Source organism: Lethenteron reissneri, chromosome 15 (assembly GCF_015708825.2).
Source record: "Lethenteron reissneri isolate LAM-NWPU_2019-01 chromosome 15, ASM1570882v1, whole genome shotgun sequence".
NCBI classification, from domain to species: Eukaryota; Metazoa; Chordata; class Hyperoartia; order Petromyzontiformes; family Petromyzontidae; genus Lethenteron; species Lethenteron reissneri.
In genome coordinates, this window is record NC_083793.1 from 484,371 (window position 1) to 502,483 (window position 18,113).

An 18,113-nucleotide genomic window follows, 5' to 3' on the forward strand; every position below is an offset into this window, starting at 1 on the left:
AGCCCAGTGAAAGTGCAGCTATAGCGTGCTGGAGGTTGCGATAAACGATTGTAAAAAAACCCGACTGTGCCACCCTTGGTGCATCACCAGACGAGTACGGCTCGCTGGCTCCCCCTCGCGAGATGTTGGTGAATATTCTTATGTTTTTTTCGGTAAAGTCACGTAGGGAAAAAGAAATAATGAAATAAATAATAAACTATTATAAATAAAGTAATATAATAAAGCTTCCAATCTAGAATGTTGGTGAATACCACGCGAGACACGTGGCCGGGCGTGCGGGGTTCCCCCCCCCCGCCCATCGCGCATGGCCACGCTGTTGGATTCGCGTACGTGTTGACGTCATTCCGTTTCGCTGTGCGTGATGACGTCACGCGGGGGTGGGGGGGGCCGAGTGGACGCGGGCCGCGCCCCCACCCTGGCCTCCCGAGGGTCACGTGACCCAGACGCGAAGCTCATTCAAGCGGACAGTCAGGTGAGTGTGATGGGGGTGAGCGAGTGATGGGAGTTGATGGGGGTGAGTGATGGGGGTGGGTGATGGGGGGAGCGAGTGATGGGAGTTGATGGGAGTGAGTGATGGGGGTGGTGATGGGGGTGAGTGATGGGGGTGGGGGATGGGGGTGATGGATGGGGGGATGGAGTGGAGTGAGTGATGGGGGTGATGAGGGGGGAGTATGATGGATTGAGTGAGTGATGGAGGTGAGTGATAGGGCCATGGAGGTGTGAGTGATGGGAGTTGATGGGTGTATGATGGGGGTGAGTGATGGGGGTGATGTGATGGGGTGGAGTGATGGGGTGAGTGAGGGGGGTGGATGGGGGTGAGTGATGGGGGTGAGTGATGGGGGTGAGTGATGGGGTTGATGGGGTGGAGTGATGGGGTGGTGATGGGGGTGAGTGATGGGGGTGGTGATGGGAGTGATGGTGGGTGAGTGATGGGGGTGGGTGATGGGGTGGTGATGGGGTGTGAGGGGGATGGGTGAGGTGGGGTGAGTGATGGGGGTGAGTGATGGGGGTGGGTGATGGGGGTTGATGGGGGTGAGTGATGGGGGGTGAGCGAGTGATGGGAGTTGATGGGAGTGAGTGATGGGGGTGTGCGCGATGGGGGTGGGTGATGGGGGTGAGTGATGGGGTCAGTGCGAGTGATGGAAGTTGATGGGAGTGAGTGATGGGGGTGTGCGTGATGGGGGTGTGCGTGATGGGGGTGGGTGTGAGTGATGGCACAGCAGGAGGCACAGCTGGTACATCTGCCAGTCATGTCAGTCAAACCATGGCACCTGGGGGTCTGTCCCGTAACCTGTCAGCGAGCCTTCGACACACCACGTTCTCAAAGTGCACCTCGCCTGGCACAGGCGCCGTGGTGGCCTCGCCGACACTTAGTGGCGAATGGTGGCTGCTGCTGCTGGGGGTGCATGTGGGTGATGGGGCGAGCGTGTGTTGTACAGTCGTAGGGGCCGTCCATAAATGACGTCACGCACCTGGGGGGGGGGAGGGTCAGACATTTGTGACGATGTGTGACGAGGGGGGGAGGGGGGTTGAGAAATGTGACGTCACATCAAAATGCGCAACTTTAAATAAATATAAACAACACGTTCTATCTTCTTGGTTCTTTCGGTGAAGTCACGTAGAAGGGAAGTAATAAAATAATAAAACTAAAACATAATAAAATTATTCTCACGACGTTTCGGCCACAACGCAAGCAGCCGTCCTCAGGTGAAGAATGAAACACCACCAAGCGTATATTCAACACCATTGGAGAATGGAGAAGCATACATTTTGTAAATTTTTTGAATTATTGTTATTAAACATTTAGATTTGAATGATTCTACCAGGGCTTTTCATTCTGTGGAATGAATATATGATTGTTATAATTGTCCTCTCCATTTTGCTTCGTTCTACTACAAAGTTTCAAGTATTTATAAGAGAATTTCAATATAATATTCTGAACATCTGCAGTTTTAGTTAGACGTTGAATATTTTCAAGTGAATTTTATGCTAAATTACGTGTTTCTCCTACATCAGAGTGCAGCGCCACATTAAATACGCGCTACAATGACAATAGTTTAAAGCGATTTGAAGCATGTTTTATTTTCAAAATGGAAATATGGTTTTGGGAGGGGGGCAGAGCTTTGTGACGTCATATTTGAGGGGGGTCTGACTTTTTGTGACGCCGCGTAACGAGGGGGGAGGGGGGTCAAAAATCGTCCAAAATCGCGTGACGTCATTTATGGACGGCCCCATACCTCGGCAGTGTCGTGGTTAGCTCTACAAACACGGCGACCGAGTTCGATTCCGGCTCATGGCCAACACCGGTGACGATTGTTTGAACGGGTCCTGAGCCTCCCCTAGGTCGACTCAGCCTCGAATAAGTACCCGGTGCGGTGTGTAAACATCGCCACTGGGGAGATAAAGGCGGTCGGGCGTGGTACGAGCCACCCATCCCCTGGTGTTCCGTGCAAGCCTCCAACCGAAGGCGAGAATGGTGGTGGTGGGTTACACTCCCACCGAAGTTGAATATTATCGGAGGGCGACAGTCAAAGTTGATGAGGCACATACCTTCGATGAACTGTGCCAGATGCTGGCGACAGTGACCCAACAGGTTCTCGTGTTGGGCGACTCGACGCCTGAGTGGGTCATGACGCAAGCACCTGTGCTGGTTTGATTGGAATCATCTCCCTCATTCGATTAGCACGGTTGGCTACGTACCAAATAATTAAAACAGTAAAAGGTTGCTAAACGTTTGTGCAGTCTACGGCCTTTGAGTAACCAACACGCTCTTCCAAACGTCAGTGCATCCACACATCACGGATGCACGCCGGGTCCAAGAAAGATCATCTGCTGGACTACGTTGCGACAGAACAGCGAATGCGGGCCCATGTCCCTGACACCATTACCTTTGTCTCTACAGATACCTGCTGCTGAAAATGTCCGAGACATCGGGCAGCACAGAGGTGAGTGATGCTGTGTGTGTGTTTACGTTCGTGCGTGTGTGTAGAGGGACGTTTTATTTCTAATGGAACATAAACTGCTGTATACGGCTGTTGACTAAAGACCACAGTAGAGTGTGTTGTCTAACTTGGGTCAAATCTACCGTCCCAAGACCCAGTCAATCTGACGGAGCGTTTTAAAGGGAACCAAATCTCCCTGTACAAAACAGTGGAAATTGGGCAACATGGGGAAAGGGTTTTATTTATATATTCATGAATTGTAGGAAAAAATGAAGGTTTTGAGTCTGGACTTGAAAAAGGAGAGAGAGAGAGAGAAGTCCAAATGGCCGGGGGAAGGGTGTTCCAGACGGATGACTTAGCCAAGAGAGTTTGTGCAGGAGAGTTTGTGCAGGAGAGTTTGTGCAGGAGAGTAGACTGGGTGAGTGGTGAGAGGTAGGCAGGTGTAAGTGCATTGATAAGATGGTGAGATTCACTGGCATGATCATTGCTGTTTATGTTGTCTCTGAGCCTTTCGTGGGTTGACTCGGCTATGAACGAGTAGCTGGTGTGATGTCGAATGTACAGGGGACACAAAGGGCTCTAGGAACAGTGCAGAACAGTGCTAATGAAACTCTTTTGCTCTATGAGGCTCTACGTGATGTTGGTGGTGTGTGTGTGTGCATGTCCCAGGCTGGTAAGCTGTGGGGTGGCCGCTTTGTCGGAGCCACGGACCCCTTGATGTCTCAGTTCAACGCCTCGCTGGGCGTCGATCGCCGGATGTGGCGCGCGGACCTGCAGGGCAGCTCGGCCTACGCCCTCGCACTGAGCCTCACGGGCATCTTGACCCAAGCCGAGGCCCAGGCCATTCGCGTCGCACTCACACAGGTTCACAGACACACACACCACTCATTATACACAGACACACACACCACTCATTATACACAGACACACACACCACTCATTATACACAGACACACACACCACTCATTATACACAGACACACACACCACTCATTATACACAGACACACACACCCGTCATTTTACACAGACACACACCACTCATTATATACAGACACGCACACACGTCATTTTACACAGGCACGCAAAAGTCATTATACACATTTTGGCCAATACACACAGGTCTACACATGTCACTGGGATATACTGTACGTTTATTTTATTTGTTACAGGGATAATCCCACTGAGCCAGTTTCCCCGGCTAGTTACACAGGAGACCCGTGGTGCTGCATGAGCACAGCAGCAGCAGCAGCAGCAAAACAAACATGTCAAAAGACGAGAACTGGTGACCCCCGACTTACGACCCCCTGCTTTTACGACCTTCCTTACAGCAAGACCCCCAAAGTAACGACCAGAACTCAGTGTCTATGACCGCCTAACGACTGCTACCGATGCCGAGTTGATGGCGCTGCTTTGCTATTCCGCTGTATGCAAATGTTCAGCAAAGCCCGGCAGTCTGCAGCTGCCCTGAGTGCGATCGCAGCAGCGTCTCTTTCACAACGCTCTTCACTTTTTTGTCAATTTTCTTGAAATTTTGATAAATGTTCGCCTTTTGCTATGTCTGAGAAGAGCAAATGTGATAAATGTGCAGAAAAGTACATATGGATTTTAAAATGTGTTTCTTTTTACTTAATAAATGTTTGTAAAAGTTACGTTAAGCTACAATAAATGTTTGTCAGGGTTATTTTCATTTATTTTCGTGCAAAATTTTGGTATTTGTATGGTATGTAACGGGTTTCCAGGAACGGAACCCCAATGTATAACATTGCGCCTATGGGAGATGAGGATTCGACTTACGACGGCTTCACTTGCGAGCGTCGTTCAGGCACCAATTAGGTCGTAGGTGCGGGAGTCGCCTGTACACGGCTCTTAAGGAATATTGCACAACTAACAAACTTGGTGTTTAACGGCCGTAAACTTTGGATTGTGAGTCGAGCGCTCTGCCACAGTGCCACAAGGCTGCCCGCACGTGCAATGCGCACGCGGGGTCTCTTGTCCACCGCTGAGCAATGGACGCTGCCTGTGGAATTTCACAGCCAAGCGGCGCCAGTGACTCGAGACTCCACATGCCCCGCCGAGGGGAACCGCTTGCACTCTAGAGCCCAAACAGGACTTTGCTCCTCCACTCCCTGTAGTGTAGCGCGCCCCTCGTGCTGCGCATTGATCGTGCGTTGGTTTGGAGGCGCTGGAGTGAGCGTGAATGAAGCTGGTGCGTGCGTGCATGCATGTTGCAGATCGAGAAGGAGTGGGAGGAGGGAAAGTTTGAGGTCAAAGAGAACGACGAAGACATCCACACGGCCAACGAGAGGCGCCTCAAGGTAACGCACACAGACGCACAGACGCACAGACGCACAGACGTGAGCGCACTTACGAGAAGACGGTGGGTGGAGCTCATTGGTAACCCAGATTATTAGAGGCAAGTGCCGGTCATCCAGTATATCACTATCAGATTACAGTTACTCTACCGGTAGATGTGTTACATTGCAGGGAGTCATCGTACGAGCAGTATGGTAATCAGATTACCAGAAGGAGGTTTTCATTTATTTTCATGCCATTGCTGCCACCACAGCTGGAGTGCTTATTTCCGTGAGATCCGAAGCTGCTGCAGGGTTGTAACTTGTCCTTCAAGGTGCACTTGTTCGGTGCCCCACCAGCTGGAGTGGCACCCCTGGGTGGCACCCCTGGTTAGCACTCCAATGCCTGTTTTTTCCCTTGAAAATACCAAATTCACCATTATATTTCGAGATTTGGTTGTATTTAAATGCTATGTAAATCAAAATTGTATTGTCATTACTTACAAACCCTCAAGTTAATTAGAAACAAAGACTAATTGCTTTTCAGAATGCACCTTCCCGATGAATGAGTGCAAGTATCGTGCACACATCACACACAACCCTCAGTACTGATCCTTGAAACCACGGTCTCTACCACCCAAGAGTGGAACAGCAGCACGCGAAGCGACTTCATTCGTAGGTAATGGATTTGATCTGGAGTCCAAATGGTAATCAGTCAGTTGTCATGATGTCCGTGCGGAGTGATGTTACATGGGCAGCTGACGCAGTGGCAGAGTCTTGGAGCCCCCCGAGACCCCAGGAAACCCCCACCCAGCGCTCGGCTGACAGCCACAGTGCAGAGACATCCAGCGGTGATTCTAATGCCGATGGTAGTGATGGTGTTGATGATGGCGAAGGTGGTGCTGGTCGTAATTGCGATGATGGGGACTGCAGGAGCTGATTGGAGAAGCCGGAGGGAAACTGCACACGGGACGGAGCCGAAACGACCAGGTCTCGTGATTCACACACTCACACATTCACGCACACACGGATACATTTACTGTCACACAGACGCACACAGCAAATATCCCCACATATAGCCTTGAATATACTGTTGGTGTAAGTGCTGTAAGCACCCAACACACACACGTATTCACACATACTTCACTCTTTAAAACACGCAACCACTCACTCGCTGATGCACAGACATATTCACTTACACCCACACATGTATTCACTCACTCAGTAACCCGCACGCTCATTGACGTTCACGCACGCACATTGATTAAGCCTCGCGCACGGCACAGAGATGAGTGCCACCCCTGCTCATGTTCGGGTTTTTAAGTTGGGTTTGTCCAACCAGATTAGAACTCAACAGGACCAGGATAAAGTCTCGTTTGCAAGACTGACCTGGGTCACCAAAATCCTAAAATAGCATAAAACAGGGTACAACAATGGAGCAAATATCAATATTTCATAGCCACCAAGATTTAAACCTGTGCAGGGAGAACCAAGTAGACTTATAATAATTATTATCATAATTTTTATATCGCGCTTGTTCACAGCAAAACTGCATCTCACAACGGTGTACAAGACAAAAACATTACATAAACAAAGAAAGAATATTGTACCTCGCAACATACGTAGCGCACGCAAACCAAGGTCAACTCAATTCAAGGCCAAAGAAAACAACAAACATTTTAAATGGGACTTAAATAGTGGCAGGGACTTAATTTGGCGACCGTGGAGCGTGCGTGCGTCCCACTGCGCGCGAGCATGGCGGCCCACGTGCCACGGCCTCTCCGCACGACGTTTCCCCTGCAGGTGGTGACGGACGTGAGGATCTGGCTGCGGGAGGCACTCTCCCACCTCCTCGCTCTGCTGCACACGCTCGTGCGCTCCCTCGCTCAGCGCGCCCACGCGTACGCCCTGCACCCCGTTGCACGCAACCCCCGCACCTCACTTACAGACTCGCCTGCATTCTTACTTGCTAGTGGTGGAGTCACTCGGTGGACTGGCAGGTGCATGGGTGAGTGGGTGAGGGAGTGAAAGGGTGGGGGAGTGAGCGGTGGAGTGTAGTGTGGACGCTGTGTTGTGACCGTGTGCTTCGTTGCCGTGCTGTCTCGTGTTGCCACAGGGAGATGGACGTCCTCTGCCCTGGGTACACGCACCTGCAGCGAGCGCAGCCAATCCGGTGGAGCCACTGGCTGCTCAGGTGACCGGATTACAGTGCAACAACCGGTCATCCGTCGCTGTGAGGTGGATGCGGTGGAGCGGTGGCCACACCCGGCCTGGTGGTGAACCCGCTTGTGACGATGTTTTGATGTGCTGTTGTGACGATGTGTTGATGTGACGATGCGATGGTGGCGTGGTGCTTATCGTGCTCTGGGCTTTCTTCCAGTCACGCCACGGCCCTGCTGAGGGATGCAGAGCGGCTTGGCCAGGCACGCGCCCGCACCAACGTCCTGCCTCTGGGCAGGTGACTCCACATTGCAGACAGAGCATTCACATTCTCTCGTGACTCTGTGTGTGTGACAGGTCTCATTCACATTCTCTAGTGACTCTGTGTGTGTGACAGGTCTCATTCACATTCTCTACAGTGACTCTGTGTGTGTGACAGGTCTCATTCACATTCTCTCCAGTGACTCTGTGTGAGTGACAGGTCTCATTCACATTCTCTCCAGTGACTCTGTGTGTGTGACAGGTCTCATTCACATTCTCTACAGTGACTCTGTGTGTGTGACAGGTCTCATTCACATTCTCTCCAGTGACTCTGTGTGAGTGACAGGTCACATTCACATTCTCTCCAGTGACTCTGTGTGTGTGACAGGTCTCATTCACATTCTCTACAGTGACTCTGTGTGTGTGACAGGTCTCATTCACATTCTCTCGTGACTTTGTGTGTGTGACAGGTCTCATTCACATTCTCTCCAGTGACTCTGTGTGAGTGACAGGTCACATTCACATTCTCTCGTGACTCTGTGTGTGTGACAGGTCTCATTCACATTCTCTAGTGACTCTGTGTGAGTGACAGGTCTCATTCACATTCTCTAGTGACTCTGTGTGTGTGACAGGTCTCATTCACATTCTCTCCAGTGACTCTGTGTGTGACAGGTCTCATTCACATTCTCTACAGTGACTCTGTGTGTGTGACAGGTCTCATTCACATTCTCTCGTGACTTTGTGTGTGTGACAGGTCTCATTCACATTCTCTAGTGACTCTGTGTGAGTGACAGGTCTCATTCACATTCTCTACAGTGACTCTGTGTGTGTGACAGGTCTCATTCACATTCTCTCCAGTGACTCTGTGTGAGTGACAGGTCTCATTCACATTCTCTAGTGACTCTGTGTGAGTGACAGGTCTCATTCACATTCTCTACAGTGACTCTGTGTGTGTGACAGGTCTCATTCACATTCTCTCCAGTGACTCTGTGTGAGTGACAGGTCACATTCACATTCTCTCGTGACTCTGTGTGTGTGACAGGTCTCATTCACATTCTCTCCAGTGACTCTGTGTGAGTGACAGGTCACATTCACATTCTCTCGTGACTCTGTGTGTGTGACAGGTCTCATTCACATTCTCTCCAGTGACTCTGTGTGAGTGACAGGTCACATTCACATTCTCTCCAGTGACTCTGTGTGTGTGACAGGTCACATTCACATTCTCTCGTGATTCTGTGTGAGTGACAGGTCTCATTCACATTCTCTACAGTGACCCAATGGGCAGATCTCATTCACAGTCTGACTATGGTGACCCAGTTTGATATTTGAATTCTGTGTCTGAAATCTACCCATGGGGCCTGGTCCTCCCCGAGGCTGACCTAGCCTGAAATAAGAACCCGGTGTGGTCCTGCTTCTGCACTGGGGACACAACCACAGTAAGTGGACGCTTGGTAGCGATGATGCCCTCAGTCTGTCCAGGATGAATGCAACATCTGTGTGTGTGCGTGTGTCTGTGTGCATGCGTGTGTGTGTGTGTTGTGTGTGTGCGTGTGTCTGTGTACATGTGTGTGTGTGTGTGCGTGCTCACGCAGTGGAGCCATAGCCGGAAACCCGTTGAACATTGACCGAGAGATCTTGCGCAAGGGTATGTACTTATGGATACGTGGCAGAGAATGTGCTGTATGCACGTACACCACATGCGGAGTGCACGTCACTCACACACGCACCTATTGTTAGCCGGGCAAATGTTGTAGTCTTGTATGAAGAGTTTTAAAGTGTAATCCTAGTGGAACAACAACTCCCCAGATTTGTTTTGCAAAACACCACCCAGATCGCAGATGAGTTCGTGCCGATATTGTGGTGAACAGAACACAGGGCATAACCACGTCACGTCACACGTCGGCAGGACAACTCCACGTGGAGAGAAACTGTTCAACTTGCTGCAGCAGCCATTTTTTGTAGGCCACACAAGTTGACTGCTGTGTTCATTCCAGTTCTTTAATAGTGGATGATACCTTCATTGACACGCTGTGCTTTATTGTTTAGGGGGTCCTTTTTGCCAGCATCAAGATGATAAAAAAGAAAAAAAGCTTTTTTCTTTCTGGCAATACATACAGGTGTTCATATGTGCAAACACCAAATGGACACCTATTATACGGAATCAAGTCTGCATTAACCACACGTGTTTGCGGAAGCACCACTCCTGGTAGTAATGAGAGTGTTAATGTTCACATGTTGATCATGGTAGGCTCGTGTGCACAGCTAACGTGCGAATCCTCTTACAGAACTGAACTTTGATTCGATCAGCCTCAACAGCATGGACGCCACAAGCGACAGAGACTTCATAGGTGAGTGGGCGTGTGCGCGCGTGCATGTGGCTGGTTGCATAACGAGTGCTCGTTAACACCGCTTGCCCAATTATTCTGCGACTGACTCATTTGCATCCTAAATTGAGGAGGAGCTCAGGGCCATCCTAGGCCCGAGACGGGTTTGCTGTCCTCAGCGAAGCGCTCAGAGGGAGAGAGGCGCTGGCTATGTCCTGGTTCCCCTGCGGGAAAATCATCACAGCTGCTTTCCTTGCAAAAGGGCTCTGCTGGATTGGAAGGATGGCTGTGTAGAAATATATGTGACGTGGCAATGTTGTCGATGGTGATGTGATGTGTGACCTGGTGGTGTATTAATGGTGATGCGATGTGTGACGTGGTAGTGGTGGTGTTGTGGTTTGTGACGTGGTAGTGGTGGTGTTGTGGTTTGTGACGTGGTGGTGGTGGTGGTGCCACGTGTAGCCGAGTTCCTGTTTGCGGCGTCACTCACCATGACGCACTTGAGCCGAATGGCGGAGGACCTGGTGCTCTACAGCAGCAAGGAGTTCGGCTTCGTCAGCCTTTCGGACGCGTACAGGTGACCACACGCATGCAGACGCATGCAGACGCACCGCACGGTGATGGTGCTGGTGGTGGGAGGTGTGTGCGGTGCGGGAGTGCAGCGGTTAGCACGTCGCGCCACGAACTTGGCCAACATCAGTAACAATTATTTGAACCGGTTCTGGGCCTCCCCTAGGTCGACTCAGCCTCAAATTAGTACCTGTTTCGATGTGTAAACATAGGAGGTGTGTGATGGTGGTACTAAACCTGATACTACTACTGAACCTGTGCTACTAAGAGATGGGGCCTGACTATCAGCCCAACAAAACCAAAGCACATGTGTCATGAAACATTCCACCCCCTCCACTCCCCGTGAGAAATGGGACAGCTGTGAATAGAGTGGAGGAGTTCCCATACCTGGGCAGTGCGCTCATGAGTGACTCTGTTTTGGTGGTGGAGGTCTCACTGGGAATCGGTAGAGTGTCATATTTTCATCAGCTGTATAGCGCTACGTATATAAGCTCCATAATAGAGGTGTTTTGGGTGAGATCGCGTAAATATATAAATGTGTCGTTAAACCCGCCACCACCCGACACAGCCAACTAGTAAGGGTTGTCGCGTAAACAGAACGTGGCCAATTCGTCACTAGTACAGCACGCCGGTTGTGTTGGAGAGCCAAGCCACAACATTTACAATCTGAGTACGACGTTTCACCAGAAATTACAACTAGCTTCATCAGGCGACAGCCAGATTTGTGGAGAAGTTCACCTGTTTCGTTCCTTATATAGAGGTGTAGATGTGGTGACCACACTTCTTGAGTCAACGTGCATTATGCATGCACATTATGCGGGCCCATTGATCGTGTCCTTCCTGTCCATTGTATTAAAATAGCCGTACCAACGGTAATCCCTATTGAAGTATGGTGGCCTGTATAAGCATGCACTTCCACGCAGCACTAAGTTGATAGCTATCCGAACGGTTAAACATTTTTTTTATTTCTCTTTCAAATTCCATACAAAGCTCCGTGTCTTATCGGCCACACTAATGCCCCCCCCCTTCTCTATTTTTGCGAAACACCTGAGTCTGTCACTTCACGTGGTCTGGCACAAGCACCATTGTGATGTCATCGCCACTTTGGCGGCGAATGGCAGTTATTGTTCTGATGATGGCGGTGGGAGGTGTGTGATGATGATGGTGTGAGGATCTATGTCGGTGTTGTGAGTGACCGTGTGTGACCCTGCCCCTAACCCCACCCCTCGCTCCAGCACGGGCAGCAGCCTCATGCCCCAGAAGAGGAACCCAGACAGCCTGGAGCTCATCCGCGGCAAGACTGGCACCGTCTTTGGCAGGGTAACCCCTCCTCGTCGCTCGCTCTCGCCTCGTCACACGTCACCCTTGGTGTTTGGTTTCTAATGGCAAGTGGCCGAGTTGGACACTAGAGACCCCTGTAAGTTCAGCATCATTGGGGACAAGATTGACTCCTTCCCAAAGCCGGGGGAAGTGATCGATGAGAAGGGAAAGTGGCCAAGAGGAGATCAAGAAAACCATTACAAAGGCAAAGGCAGCCGTCATCAGCCAGATGCCAGACTTGGATGATGACACGGCACCCCATGAAGGATATAAGCGTCTGATAGTTGGTGTTTAATTTTGACAGGAGGATGGACAAGAAGAGTGATGAACGCAGCGTGCGGTGCGGGGATCACAGGGAACTCTCCTGCCCCGCCACCTCCTTAGGGATATAGACGGCAGAAGGAGAAGGGGACGACAAAGATGGATGTGGTGGGGGGCGATGATATCGAGGAGTAGATCCAGCACAGCCCGGAGAGCATCGCAGAGTTCGCACTAAGAGAGTGCCAGGCTCCGGACCCGGAGCTGACAACGATGGATGTGTAATGTGAAGTCCTGTATTACAGATGGATGCCAACAGCATCTGAACCACAAGTCCCCACCGGGCTGATTGGGAGGTCACTGCCTTTACTACTGTGGTGTGCGCGTGTGTGTGTGTAGTGGCATTGTAATGATTAGCAGCACACTTTGATTTGATTCCACAAAGGTTCCATTCCCCTGATTAGCACGGGTGGCTACATACATCCATTCCTGGCCATGATACTCAAAATCATAGGTACTTTGTATCTAAACTCAGCCTGTAATCCCATCGGTCAACTCAGCCTAAATTAATTCTGCAGTTTGTGGACAACTACAGCGCTTAGAAATCAAAGGTGACCAGGTATGGTGCTACCCACACGACACCCTTTAGTGCCATGCTCGCAAACAGGACTTGCCTCGATGGTCCATAAGGCTAACCAGGAGTTGCTTGTCTTTGTTTTTCAACAGTTCACTGGGTTGATGATGACCATGAAGGGGCTGCCCACCGCATACAACAAGGACTTGCAGGTGAGACATCATCAATGCCATTATTCTCATCGACATTGACATAACAATCATAACCATCAATACAATCACCGCAGCTGTCATAAACTGTATCACCATCAAGCACACAGAACTGCAGCGTCGCCCGTCATCGCAGTCCCCGGCACGGCCGGTCCAGTGTGCTGCGTGTGCACCAGTGGCGCTGTCTACTGCGCCGCCAGCGGCAGGGGCCGCGTCGCCAGCGGCCCGTGCTGCGTCCGCCTCCGTCGCGGCTTCTCTAGCGCGCCGTGGACTGTAACGTGATGGAATTGGACTGCGAGCGAATCGCCGATCACGCAGATATTGGCCAGTCAACAAAAGGGGCCTTTCACATTACGCGATACTAACCAGTGGGATTACTTGATCCATGCATTGCTCGTCAATAAATTTACACAGTGATTATCCCTCGATGAATTGATATTCTAACGTAGCTGTCGGATCGGCTTTGAACAGAATGACTACAACAGATACCTCGACAGGATGGTTGAGTTTTATTCGTAGGTGTTTTGTTGATTTGTTTACCTTTCTTGTACTTTGCACTACTAACATTGTTGCACTATTTGTTGTCACGTTCTCACCCGCCCCTACTGGACATGTGTGAAAACGAGTTTGATAGCTCATCAGATTTTTCCAGTATAAATAAAGATTCTGATTCTGCGGCACGCTCCGACGGGCAACAACGCGCCTACTTTGTATGACTGTTGAACTTATTTCACACTGTACGTAGCCGACCGTGCTAATCGGAGGTGCGATTACCACCGTCGGGCTGATTGCTGATTAGTGATGTCATTCGTGTCCGATTTTATTATATTCCAGCGCCCTCGCTCCAAACATTTACCACGCAACTCCCAGCTCTCGTGAGCAGCTCTACTCAGTGCGAAGGCCACAGTGGATTTCCTGCCATCAGAATATGGGATTTCCACAGCTGGCTGGCTCCAAAAATGGTCTCATGCTAATTCCGATGGTTACTTATGCAGGGAAATATCTGGTTTTATTATCGAGTTAAAATGTATTTGTGTTTGACGAACGCGTACAGGAGGACAAGGAAGCAATGTTTGATGTCTACGACACGCTGAGCGCCGTGGTGCAGATCGCAACGGGCGTCATATCCACACTCACGGTAACTTTGTGTGCGCCCACGCACTGACAGCAGCTACAGCGCCATTCACCACACACTCGATGAACACGGTGCCACGTGGAATGCTGAAGGCTTGCAGCGGGGTCACTGGACAGGCACAGGCCTTATGACTGGCAGATGCAATACTCACACTCGCTACTTAATCGATGTATAGGACTGTGTTCTATCCACCTCATGTTCTCATCATTGCTATGAGACCCATCCACAGAGGTCGATCTTGGCTGTGCTGGTACAAGTTGTCAGAAAAGTCAGTTCCCTCGAGGTTCTTATGTACCGCATGAGCCCAACTCGTCCCTCGCCCGTTCTGGGCCCACTTAGCCCTCCTCTGTCCGGCCAAACAGAGACTGCTTGGGCATGCGGTGGCTGGGTATGCGTGGGCTGGGCATGCGGTGGCTGGGCATGCGGTGGCTGGGCATGCGGTGGCTGGGCATGCGGTGGCTGGGTATGCGGTGGCTGGGCATGCGGTGGCTGGGCATGTGGTGGCTGGGCATGCGGTGGCTGGGCATGCGGTGGCTACATGGCCCAGCCAACGCAGCCTTGCCTGATATTTCAAGGATCTGTGTACATGGTGTGGTCGGTGTGGTGGTGTCAGCATGGGATGTGGAACATCAGGACTGGGCATACAACAGAAGACTGGCGTGTATGGTGCTAGGCCCCAAATAAAACCCTCCTGTAGCTCTTGCAGTCTTAACAGGCAATTGCTGAGAACACTCATCTCCACGGGCTCTCCAGGCTGGGTGTGTGTGCCAGGTGAACAAGGCTCCGTGTGTGTGTGTGTGTGCCAGGTGAACAAGGCTCCGTGTGTGTGTGTGTGTGCCAGGTGAACAAGGCTCTCTGTGTGTGTGTGTGCCAGGTGAACAAGGCTCCGTGTGTGTGTGTGTGCCAGGTGAACAAGGCTCTGTGTGTGTGTGCCAGGTGAACAAGGCTCTGTGTGTGTGTGTGCCAGGTGAACAAGGCTCTGTGTATGTGTGTGTATGTGTGTGTGTGTGCCAGGTGAACAAGGCTGCCATGCGAGCTGCTCTCAGCCCAGACATGCTGGCCACAGACCTCGCCTACTACCTCGTCCGGAAGGGGGTGAGTTCGCCTCCTCTGTGCATCTGGAGGTCAAGGTAGTGGTAGCGGTGTGGTTAGGGTCAAACATTTAAACGCCTGTGTGTGTGTTGTGTGTTGCTGGATTTGATAGTGTGTTGTGATCGCGGTGGTGTGCGTGGTGTTGTGATCGCGGTGTTTGTGTGGTGTTGTCATCATGATGTGTATTTGGTGTTGTAATCGCAGTGTTTGTGTGGTGTTGTCATCATGATGAGTATGTGGTGTTGTAATTGCTGGTGTGCCTCAGGTTGCTTTCCGTGATGCACACAATCTCGCTGGACGAGCCGTGGCCGAATCTGAAGCCAAGGGCTGCTCCTTGAAGGACCTCTCCGTGGATGAGCTGCAAACCATCAGGTGGACCCACCACAGCGCTCATTATGCACACAACATCAACAGCCGCCATTTGCCACTTAAGGGGTGGTGACATCATCAGCGTGCATGTGCCATCCTAGATACACTTTAAAGCTACTGGCAAGAGTTCACAGGACAGGTCAAGTCGTTATAGGGTAACTGTCGTGACAGACTAGTACACTTTGAGGCAATAACGTGAAGTGTTGAAGGTTCCCTGGCAGGAGGTCACGGGACAGACTCAGGTACCATCGGTTAACTGAGATGACAGGCAGATGCACCACCTGTGCTCCCCACTGTGCCAACTTGCTGAGTGTTAGCCGCCTGGCACTCCACTCATTGTGAATGTCGCTCCTCTGCCATCCATTGTTGTTGGAAGGCACCTGCCTCCAACAGCTGAGTTGCTTCCTTCATAAGTCACCACTGAGGCCGATCTTGAGAGCGCTGATACCGGTCATCGGAAAGTCTACTCGGCTCCACATCTTTCTGTACCACATCAGCTCCATCTCTTCTCTAAGCCGTACCATGCCCATAACATACGCACTTGAACACAGAATCGTAGACTCGGATCAAAATCAGTACCTAGTTCAGACTTGTTGAAGATGAACACAACGTCAAGCTCATTTGAGCAAGATGACCCTTTAACCTGTTCCATGGGACTGTCGCCTCATTCGATTCGAGACAACTTGAGTTTGTCTGCTTTCTCCCAGAACTTAAGTTGAACTCGAGTTCTTAGAGAAATCAATCCTGGTTAAAAAAAGTGGTGTTTCCATGATTTGCTGAGTCCGTCTAGTGAACACGTGAGTGGCACTTGTCTCTCGCAGAGTACATCTGAGTAAGACTTTCCCAGAATTACCTGCGAGTACAACGTCAAGACTGCATTGCTGCAAAATTAACTGTGAATGTTGAATGAAATGTTCCCGTACACTACAACATGTGTGATTGTTATTTGTTATGTGGCATATTTCAGCTCAGTATGAATTCTAATATGGAGAATTTATGGCAGCCACAGAAGTCAAATCAACCCAGATAAATTGGGCTGCAACCAGAATTTAACAGCCGTCTCAACGTAACACAAATTTTGAGACAGAAACGTGGTATTCGACTTGGTGTGTGCTATTCGACTTGACTAACAGTGCTTGCTTTGACCATTAATAAACAGAGGTGTGTGTACAATGCGTGTACGTGTGGTGTGTGTGTGCGTGCATTCTGTTTGCGTGCAGCCCCTTGTTTGGCAGTGATGTGTGCGCAGTGTGGGACTACGAGAGCAGCGTGGAGCAGTACTCGGCTCCTGGGGGGACCGCCAGGGCCAGCGTCGCCCAGCAGATAGAGGCCATCCTCGCACAGCTGAAGCCATGACGCACTCCACTCTCATACACACGAGAACACGTGCTACACATACCACTCCTACAGGCACACGTGTCGTCCCTAAATCGTATGAATACGACTCAAACTGTGGATGAGTCAAATGCCTTAAAACAATCTCGGTTGCCTAGAGCCCATTGTAACCTGCTAATAGCCCTGTGAGACGATACGTCACTTTGGCTTAATTTTTTGTAACATTTTAATGGTGCTGTCAATATCAAGATCTCATGTGACAGAAACAAGACATTTTGAAAGCGTCACTCACGGTGAGCCTTGCACCAGCACATGGCAAACGGCTTGTCGGAACTACTCAACTCCTACCCACACGGTGAAAATGTTTATATGGTACATGCGCTGCGTAGAGCATCCGTTGCATTTCAATCGATATTTTTAGAGCTAGAGAACTGGAATTATGTAAAAAAAATATTTGATGTTGACTGGACTGAGACCATCAACTTGCTACTAGAGAACTCGGCTTAATCATAGCTGAAACTCAAATGTAGTCCCAGATTTAGTGGTGCTGGCTGGGTGCTCTGACCTGGTGTTGGGCGACTCAGGCTCCACCACGGACCGCTGGGATAAACGCTCTAAATGCATTTGATGTTTGAGTTTAGCATTGACCAATATCCCACCAATCGTCAACACGCTTGGTAGTTTTTGCACCGTAACAAAACTGAAAAAATGTTCTGCAAGTTTGATTCAAGATTTACTCGGTACAGTGAATGTTACACGTGGACTAATAAAGGTGGTGGTTCTGGTGTGTTTTGTTGCCTCTGGTTCTTGCCAACAATGCAGATCTCCTCCCTGTCTGTGGCCGGTACAGACTCCTGAATGCACCGCTGGCATCCCCACCGGGCCTCCCCCCCCCGCCCCACTCGTCCTCCCGTCCCACTCGTCCCTCTGTCCCACTCGTCCTCCCGTCCCACTCGTCCCCCTGTCCCACTCGTCCCTCTGTCCCACTCGTCCTCCCGTCCCACTCGTCCCTCTGTCCCACTCGAGCCCCTCACCTCATCAGGTGTCCCCCTCTCTCCCTATAATCGCCTGCCCCCCCCTGAAATCCTTCGTGTCCACTAGACTTTGTTGGAGCCAAGTCTCACCTCTTTTTAACCAATCTGTTAATGAACTAAAAGACCACTCAGTTCATCAACTCGGTTCATCAACTCGGTTCATCAACTCGGTTCATCAACTCGGTTCATCAACTCGGTTCATCAACTCGGTTCATCAACTCGGTTCATCAACTCGGTT

At 50.5% G+C, this 18,113-nt stretch overlaps 1 protein-coding gene across 1 annotated transcript; it reads left to right on the top strand.

The window, feature by feature from the left end:
• The first annotated feature begins 389 nt into the window (after positions 1 to 389).
• On the top strand, positions 390 to 17,626 carry ASL (argininosuccinate lyase). The gene is made up of 17 exons (XM_061551727.1): positions 390 to 472; positions 2,903 to 2,945; positions 3,612 to 3,806; positions 5,175 to 5,258; positions 6,168 to 6,224; positions 7,038 to 7,135; positions 7,351 to 7,428; positions 7,615 to 7,692; positions 9,248 to 9,300; positions 9,941 to 10,003; positions 10,442 to 10,556; positions 11,785 to 11,869; positions 12,854 to 12,913; positions 13,965 to 14,048; positions 15,060 to 15,140; positions 15,403 to 15,509; positions 16,727 to 17,626. Exons 2-17 carry the CDS (start codon positions 2,919 to 2,921, stop codon positions 16,860 to 16,862), a joined length of 1,401 nt encoding a protein of 466 aa, XP_061407711.1. The 5' UTR covers positions 390 to 472; positions 2,903 to 2,918; the 3' UTR covers positions 16,863 to 17,626.
• The last annotated feature ends 487 nt before the right edge of the window (positions 17,627 to 18,113 follow it).

Excerpts from the sequence above, each read along its gene's own strand:
- ASL (XM_061551727.1), top strand. The coding sequence starts at position 2,919 with ATGTCCGAGACATCGGGCAGCACAGAG. Across the intron at positions 7,136-7,350 it reads CTCGCTCAGCGCGCCCACGC|GGAGATGGACGTCCTCTGCC; the intron begins GTACGCCCTGCA and ends GTGTTGCCACAG. Across the intron at positions 14,049-15,059 it reads GCGTCATATCCACACTCACG|GTGAACAAGGCTGCCATGCG; the intron begins GTAACTTTGTGT and ends TGTGTGTGCCAG.